At 45.9% G+C, this 9,334-nt stretch overlaps 1 protein-coding gene across 1 annotated transcript in view; it reads left to right on the forward strand.

Moving 5' to 3' along the window:
• LOC144179665 (ceramide synthase 1-like) overlaps positions 1-7,843 on the forward strand; it is a 67,711-nt gene extending 59,868 nt beyond the window's left edge. The window contains exon 7 of the mRNA XM_077708105.1: positions 1,030-7,843. Within this exon, the coding sequence (XP_077564231.1) occupies positions 1,030-1,168 (139 nt within the window). The 3' untranslated portion in view covers positions 1,169-7,843. The remainder of the gene's footprint in view (positions 1-1,029) is intronic.
• Positions 7,844-9,334: the final 1,491 nt, after the last annotated feature.

Here is a 9,334-nt window from a genome sequence, read left to right on the forward strand (position 1 = left end):
ACTATCCTCTGTGGTCTAAAAGAACAAGAAAACATGCAACAAACATACATTAACTGCATTAAAAAAAGCCGGAACCGCGGCAGAACGGAGGCACTGGCAAAGCAACAAAAGTGAAGTTGGTTATTTTACCGGAAGCCGCCCTAACGTAACATCCGGTCGCAGGATTCAAAACAGCGGCCAGAGTCGGCGCCGATGGCACGAAGGAAAGATCTTAGCGACGCAGTCGCAAATTACTCCATGCAGCGGGACAATATTTACAGCCCCTGCAAGGCGCGCTCATCGAAAACGCGATTTGGAAAAAACTTGCCGAGCAGACGTTAAAGCAGCAGTGCGTTAGTGTGCGGCGACATCTCTCGCTGTTGCAGAATTGGGCACATTTGGAAAATTCATTCGACTATTCGAAAAATCGAATAGTGGATATTCGATTCGCTTATGGAATTATTTGCCGAGGTACGTGTAGAGATTCGTATTCAAATTTTTGAGTATTCGCACACCTCTAGTTTTATTATGAAGAGGGGATTAAAGAATTAGACCTTCATGTACTGCCTGCTCCGATTGTGATGGACACAAAAGGCATGCAGATTTTCAAACAGGAATGTCTGCTCAAGACCAGCTGACAAAGACAAATTGAGTGAGCGTTGACCAACAAAGAACAAGAGGGTGGTTGTCACGAGACACTCAAGAAAGCAGCATCAGAGGTGGGAACGACCGCAGCATAAAAGCCACGATTGAAAGCAGCTCTCTTGTTTTCCTGGGCCCTTTGCAGTTTCGTGCGAGCCATTGTACGAAGTGGAATGCATTCACTGTTGTGTCATATAATCGGCACTCTTATTAATGTAGGTATTACTTCTCTTGGGAGGTAGCTGGGACCATGCTGATTGGTTGTGCATAAAGATGTGCTGTTCACTGCGTAGAGGGGGGACACATTGTCCATCTTCCACAATAACTGTATGCATTGTGCACACCCCCTCATTCCTTATCGTCGTCTGTTCTGTTCCTTTAGCGAGGTTGTCCGCATTGTGTGTGCAGGAGCGAGCCAGCTGCGAAGACACTAGGCCAGGGTGACGACGGGGCAGCCAAGCAGGAGAACGGATTCCAGAACGGCTGGCACGGCGGCCTGCGCGAGCGCCGCCTGCCGCAGGCGGATTCAAAGTCGGATTCCTCGTAGCCGACCTCTGCGGCCGGGCGGCTGCCGTCCGTGCCCCGGTCTCTCGGAGGGCGCTCTGCCCACTTCTTCTGCCAGCTCTTCAACAGCCATCGCCAGGAGCCTTGCACCGCAAACCCCGTTTGCTGGGGAACCTTCTAAACCGAAAGGGGGGGTGGGGGGGATCAGTTCTTTCTGGAATAGTATTCAAGCATTTCAGCGAGGCACCATATAGGTGTCTTGAGTGGGGAAGGGTTCATTGAATGTAGCCTACACTCTGCAGATGGGACATGCATACACTCACTGTTGGCTTCTGAATGGCGCCTTCAGAAATGTGCTGCGAAAACCGTTACCTTCTTTCCCTAGGCGTCACATAATTAAGCGGCCAGGTGACAGGGCCATCTACAAGCTTGTGTCTTTCTCCAGTTTGATTTTTTTTTTTTCCTTTTTCTTTTTTTTCTTTTTGTATGTGGTGGCTGGCTGGTGTCCCAGCTCTTTTTGAGATCTCTGGAGGGAAGACGCGTTCCCTATTACGATCAACGACCTCGCAATTACCCAATTATATCGTGAAGTGTTCAGACCTATCGGTAAGCAAGAGAGAGGCACTCGTATAGGCCACACAGATGACAGATGTGACACTTTTGGCTGGTGGTTGGAACCAACGAGAGCGGAACAGTGCTTCCCACTTTGACTACCTTTCATCGTTGTCTCTTTTTTCTTGTGTACATGTATCTTTTTTCCCTCTCATAGCCGTGGTTCGCTATTCTTTCGTCCTGTTTTTTGCGTCTACACCTGTTCCCTAGAATCATCTGGTGCTGTTAGCCTCGGCAGCTCTTTCGAACAGCGTTTGACACATCGCTCGCTCGAGTGTCCGACGGAACATTTTTTTTTATACACGGATCAAACTAGTTGCTACAGGAAAACTCGCGATTTGTACGAAAAAAAGAAAGTTTGTTCCTCCCTCTCGAGACTAGGTCTGACGTGACTGCAGTCTTCCTTGGCCCAGTCTTGGCTGTTTAAGGATTTGTTTGAAATCGTCGTCCCCACCATAGGTGTAGCTGAGCGTTCTGTCATTTGGCTCAGGATTTCCTCTTTGAATGAGACAACGGAAGGGTGGCACTCGTTGAGCACATGGATATTTGACAACCGTATGTCTGGTGCAGGGGGAGCGTGCGTGTTGGTGATTTCGTGTCCTCTGACACCGTCGTTTCTTAGAGGCGATTTGCACTGCTGTGTCCTTGATGCCGGCACTTTACGTTACTAGGGAGTCCGCGTTCAGCTACGTCTCTGTAGGCACTCCACTCAAGCACAGGCGTGGAAAGGGGTAGCATGTTTTCAGATTAAACAGAAATACGCTGTTTATGTGCTGCATTGAAAAGCGGTCTTGCAGGTCAGCCAGAGAGGGTTTCTGCATTTGTGCCGCTTGGTGGCACCTTGTTGCAGGGACCACGGGAACAAGACGGAGTTTGGTGCGCGTAGGTAGATTGCTGGTCGGCAATAAGCGGTACCTCAGTGTAGAGCTGCAAAAGGCTAGGGAATGAGGCAAAAGTGGAACGTGACAGCGATGACACGCGGAACTTTCCGCGTTGGTTCTCGTTGCCCATTCGGTGCCTTCGTGTTGTGCGCCTGATATCGCGGGCCGTTTGCGAGAAATACCAAATAACCCGAGAGGCGTGAGAGTAAAGGAAATCCTAAACTGCTGTGGCACTTGTCTTTTGCGTTTCTGTCGTTTTTTTTTGTTTTTGTTTTTTTCCTATGTTACCGCTCCTGTTTTTTAGCCGAATTCGGTGTTTGCTTCTCCATGTTGGCAACCTTGAGGCAAAAGTTATTTAATTTCATCTTTGAGGTTTCTTGGAAAAGGCTTGACTTTGGCCAGCTCGACAACTAAGCTTGGAATCCCATTGTAGTGCGGCGTGTTAGCACAGCTGCTCCGGTGTTCCACTGAGCGGCCCCGGAGCACTGTCCCCCACCGCTGTTTGTCTTCTTTTGCGGCAACAGGGTTGCACTGGTGTGCCTGCAGCCTTTACAGCTGCGCGTGGGCTTCGTGCTGACGTTGTTGGTAGCTGCTAGTTTTCGCGTCGGGACTCTCTTCTACGCCTTCGTGGCTTTGGACATTTGCACCAGTAGTTGCAGCAGCATTGGGGGTATGGGGACGGTGGGGTATGTGCTAATATCTTCACAAGTGTGAATGTTAGATCTCCCTTCATTGTCTCAGAAACGTTTCGCTGGCGTTTTCAAGATCTGTTTACCCAAACAGTGTTACCGCATTTTCTCGCGCGTATTTTCACTTCCGTCTAGTGTAAACGTGTAAACATGCTACGTAGGGCAGTTCGAGACATTTGCAAGGTCGGTCTATGTGGACATTGCCGTATTTTCTTCACGTATAATTCGCCCTGAAGAAATTGATTTGCTTTGACGTTTACTTGTACTGGAGTTATTTACCGAGTTATATGTGGGATACTTCTATGTGGGATACTTCTACCAGGGGCATGTATTGTATGCACAGGTGGTTTGTACACACAAGTATACGTTATAAATGCGCGACTTTTTTTGTCAGCACTCTTGCTTTTTTTATCCTGCGTTGAATCCCGTGTATCAAGTAGTAATTGTACGTCTACTCTTGGGTGCTTGATTGATTGCATCTCATTGTTTTTGATCTGTGTTACGAGATGTCTTGCAGATGGCGTTTTGCTTGATGGCCGAACAACACCCCCTGTGGAAAAAGCTGTTCAGCTAAAATTTGTTCAAGACTATGTGCAAGATTTTGTCACCATGAAGTTAGCAATTTTTGTGTTTTTATCGAAGTGCTTATAATAACGTGCATTCGCCTACTCATTGGCTGATCACAATGCTACCGCAGTCACTTGCAAAGAAAAGCTAATGGGAGCGAAACTTTTTCAGTGTCTACGCAGCCCAAAATAAGTTTGGGCATTATATCTACAGTTTTATGTGGTTTAGCAGATTTTATTGAGATTTTTTTTTTTGTGGCAGCATTTGGCAAGAAGTGGCCTTGTTGTGAAGAAACAGTTACACTTTATTGTTTTTAGCCTTTTTCTTTTGTATGTGTGTGTGTGTGGCTTGGAAGTTTGATATCTAGCCAGTGAATTTAGCCAATGCAAGTACCGGAGGTTTCGTTTATATTCAGTGTAAATAATTTTAAACATGTGCAACACATGCTCAAGGGATCTAGAAAGCTGCTAAAAGTGTCACATTCATTATTTTCTCTCTTGTTTGTTTATTCTGTGTACTATGTGTTCTGGGGTGCATGTGCAAAGTGAGCCAGATATCTTGTAGACACAGCAGCGGGTAATGTGGGGGCTATTTCTCCGACCACCCCCTGAACACAACCTCTATTTTCGCTCAGAAACAATTTTTCCCACTTAGCAGTGTTTTCTTTTTCCACTGATATGCAGAGATGCTTATTATTAAATAGATACTGTTGCTGGATTTCAGCACATTGCATTCGACGCTTATTGCTTCATTTCTGCGTGGGGGTGTCTTTCGAACTTCATTTGCTGCACATTTAACATAAACTGTTTGACTAGTTGCACGATGTGGGTGCTTACTAGGTTATCAAACACCGTTTGCCTGACCGCATCATTGTAGAACGGTTGGGCCTGAAAGTCGCCCGATCGAATTTTGGTTAGCTTTGCGTTTTTGAACAAGTACAGGAACAGAAACAAATACAAAAGCAAAAAAAAAAAAAAAGTCCTACCCGCGCACTGTCGCCTCTTCTGTTCCTTTTTTTGCAGCCCCCGCGTGTCTGCTAACCATGCACAACTCGATAACTTTTAGGCTGTTTGCGAAGGGTTTAATTGATTAACTTTGAATTGGGAATGCTTCCTGTGAGCACGAACTTCTACTCCAGAGAAAACAAAATGGCTGCGTAAGTGTATACCACGTCTACTTCTAGGCTTAAATGTGGCCCAAAGCAGCAGTAGTGGAAATGAGTGACATTGTCGGTCATTATCTTCATCTTGCTCGCTAATCTTGAGTTGGGCTTTGCAATTTGCTGGTGGACACCCACCCAGTGGGGAAGCCCGGGTGCTCACTTGAAGCAGCTCAGGGGAAAGCTACAAGACCACCATGGTGTCTGTGATGTAGTTTATAACTCGGCGAAAGTGTAGCTCTAGAAGTAAATGAGTTGCGTGCTAGAATGTTTAAAAAATAATCAAAACGCCTTGAAGTGCACTACTAGCCTTTCTAGTGTAAAGAGAACTCTGCGCACGCCACTTTGCCGAAACGCTATACCCTTTGAAGAAATGGCGAGCTGGTAGCCGGACAAAGGCATTTGTTGTTTGGTGGTTTGATGAAGCATCATCACTATGATTTTTCTTTTCTTTTGCGTTTCTGTCGAGCGTTTGTTTTTTGAAAGCTCCCTTGTCATGCACGGAGGCTGCCTGCTGCTGAAGGCGAAATACATATCTGAATTTGAAGTGAGAGAAGAAGTTTAACCCTGGCTAATTTTCTCGATGTGGTTTGCAAGGAGGCACGCGGAATGGACTGTACGTTGTGAGTGTTCTTGGCACACAAAGCACAAATTATCGACTGTTGCTTTGAGTTGGCATAAACACAGTCCATGACATCCCAGGCTTCGAATAATCATTAGGCGTCAACACTCTTTCAGTGCACCACTCAAAATATCCTTCAACCAACACCATGTGAATATGTGTCAAAATACATTGTTAGCACAAAGACTATAAAAAGATTCCCCCGATACGCAAATGGTGTCTTCTTGTCAGGTGGGCACCACTGTAATGATAATGCGAGAGAATATTCTTTGAGCTGGAAAATAAATCAATTGATCATTCGGTCAAGCAGCACAGAAGCTTGAGGGTCACTGCTCCACCAAGCGAGATTTTTTAGATAAAGTGTTGACAAGTTCGAAACGGAAATACTGGAAGCTTATCTTGTCAAATTCACGGAGCACAGGCTGTCACATGCCTTCAGTGGCACCCCTTGATAAGGAGTGCGCATGTGCTGTGGATTGTACTCACCAGGACGCAAGATCGCGATGAAACAACCAGTAGCAAGTGCTTTGTGTTCCTTGCGATTTTGACTTCACTCAGTCCATTCTTTGTGCTGCCGCTTTGTTCACAAACCATTGTAACGTGCGCATTCTTTGCTACATGCAGCTAACGAGTGTCTGCTCCCATTTCTGTGAAACCCTCCGTTCTCTTGGAAGCGTCTTGTGGACATGATGGGCATTTTGGTAGATCTCTTGGGTATCTTGGTGTGTATGTTTGTGTTTTCCCGAGGTTTTCCTTCCAACGTGGTGTTTTGGCAAGTGGCTCAAACGTCAGCTCGCACTTCCCTTTTCCACAAAGGAACTTCTCTCCTTGTGGTGGAACATGATGCCTTGAGAAGAAATTTCGGACCTGTAGCTAGTGTTTGCCTTGCACGCGCCAACCGCCCCTGAGAGGGCAGCAAAAGTGCCCCGAGAAATTGTCGTTCTAGGCATGGAACTGCACTCGTGTCTATATCAAACACCGTTGTACCGCAAGTGTTGTACTTGCAAGTGTGTCGTCTTAGGTACAGGAACACTTTGATAGCAGACGCTCGTGGTTCACCAGTGGCTGCTGGACTGATTTCTTAGCTTCTACACTCCGTGCGGTTATTTGCAAGAGCGTCGACATTTTTCCACGCGGTTGAACTAAAAAGTGACGGATCATCCTCTTGTCCTGGATTGAAACGCCTTCTTGGAATGCCTAGCACTTGAAAAAATGAGCTGATCAACAAATCAGTGGAATAAAATTGCTAGTTACATGCGCGACAGGCGGCTCAACTCAGCGAGAATGTGGTGTTATGTGGTGTGGTGACAACGCGCTTGACATAAGGTCGTGTTTTACGTTGGAACACATTACAATGCTGCTGTCTCCGCATTACGCCTTAGCATTTCGAATAATCATCAGAAGGGAACCCTAAAAGAGAGTGCAGACACAGTGCTTATCCTTACACTCGCTTCTGGTCATTCTCTGTTCATTCCTATTATTTATTGCAAAAAAAAAAAAAAAAAAAAACCCACCGTTCGTCTTAGAGCTTGTGCTATTTGCCAGCCCAGCGGACTCGAAACTCAGTGTCGACGAAATTGCCGGTCAACGCCCAGTGCTACGCCTACGCTTAGTATTCCCGGCGCATCCTTCCCATCACAGGCCAGTTCTGTTAAAGTTCTGGCGCGTTTTGAGAGTTGGAATTTTCGGGGTCGACATCGAATGCTGGCAACACTGGCCAGCGTGTTGGAAGTTGTCACTACCTGCGTTAGCATGCGCAGTGGACGCGGGCGACAAAAACGATGCAAAGCTGTAGAGACTAGTCCGATTTTTCTTTCCTCGTGCGTGCGTGCGTGTGTGTGCGTGCTGCTTTTTTTACGGGCTGTCTTTCTCTGGGTGCCCGTGCTTTGACAGCCTCTACCGACTCTCTAGGGTATATATAAATGCATATATTCCAGACGGAACCTGAAAGAAGTTTTTTTTCTATGTAATGTTTTTCAAGAGCTGTGGTACAGTGTATGTGTTACTCGTATGAAACACGGCTATAAGGAGAACAAAGTTTCGCGTCTGCTTGCGCTGCACACAGGGTGTTTTATCCATGCCCGATTTTCTGTTGTTCGTCTCGACGCGGCGCTGCAGCTGTTCTTTCCACCAAGAATGGCGTCCCATTTTTGTGGAGCCTTCTGAGAAATAAATGCGTACAAAAGAATACGGTTGGTTGCTGTGTTCTTTTTAGAATACTGCGACGGTGTGCCGATGGTTGCTGGGCTGCCTGGAAAGCGGGCTTTGGATGTGCTCAGGACCAGGACATGCCCAAACCTCGCTGAGCAGATGTTGTCTATTTATTTATAAGTGCGGCGTACGTTTGACATGCGACGTCAACGCGATGGCATGGCTTTGCGGTGCTTTGCAACCACTGATCTCCAAAAGCGCGCGTTCGGCGGACTGAAGTACTCGGCCCATAGTTCTGTGGGCAATTACATTTTCGCAAATCTAACGCTGCATATTGGTTTGATCCTCTACAATATTCACATTACAATCACACACCTAAGTGCAATAATTGAAAAGTAAACTAACAAGCACTTATTATCTTTATCGTAAATAGCAATTGGAAATCGTTTTATTGCGTCCGCCATGGCCCCTGATAACGTCGTGCTAGAAAAACAATTTTGCCTCCGAAAGCCTATTTTTAAATGTTGCTTAAAGCCTTCCCTGAAGCACCCTGTAGTAGTGCAGTCCTAGCACTAGGATCACGCAGTCAAGCTATGAGGTGTAGGAGCAAGAAAGGCAAACTGTATGCATCAGTTCACACGTGCACGTACACAGACAAATCCAGCACTGGGAAAATCGGAGTTCAGGTCCAAAGTTCTCGTAGCTTTGTATGTCAACTTGCCAAATGAAATCATTTTCATGTTTTGCTTATATTTGCAGCGCCAAGTTGGTGGTTGTAATTGGCACAATTAGCAGAGGTGTGGTGAGAATAATTGGTTGAACAGACGCGAACTATTATCGGCACAGCCATAATTGGCTTGGATATAAGTAAGAAAATATCAGTGCTTCTGGGACCAAATGCGGACTAATTGCCTAGACCACGAGCTGCTATACATTAATGGCACCAGGAAGCAGAGTGACCTCGTCTATGGCGTACTGCAGACTATTCCTTGAAGAATTCAAGGCATGTAAAAGCTAGACTCTGCAAGATTTACACACATCTGGAAGCATTAAGAACAAGACTGCTTTCTTGAATTTATTTATTTATTTATGTGTGTATGTATGTACTCTCAGGGCTCAGGGGCATTACAGAGGGGAGTGGAAGGTTACACATAACAGTGCAAACACTAAAGGCAATGCAGCAGGAGTTTGGTTACATATTCAAAACGGTTAAAATGACCAGTGCATATACACAGCAACTAGAAGGGGAAAAAAAATTAGTGTTCATAACATGGTTTCCACAAAAAGAAACAACACAACTGTTTTTGATATAAAACCATGGTCAGAAATGGCCACCTTGAAATTGTTTGAATCGACAGCAATGCAGAGGCGGGGAGGTGGTTCCAGTCAGAGCTGGTTTTAGGGATGAATGAATTGAAATGTCAGTCAGTGCAGCTGCTGGGAGCACCATCCTTGGACTGATGGTCATTTCGTGTCGAAAAATAAGTGGGAGAAAAAAGCAGCAATTCCTTGAGTGTTTGATTGGTGC

Source organism: Haemaphysalis longicornis, unplaced genomic scaffold (assembly GCF_048455015.1).
Source record: "Haemaphysalis longicornis isolate Haplotype H1 unplaced genomic scaffold, Haemaphysalis longicornis Haplotype H1 scaffold_4, whole genome shotgun sequence".
Taxonomy (NCBI): domain Eukaryota; kingdom Metazoa; phylum Arthropoda; class Arachnida; order Ixodida; family Ixodidae; genus Haemaphysalis; species Haemaphysalis longicornis.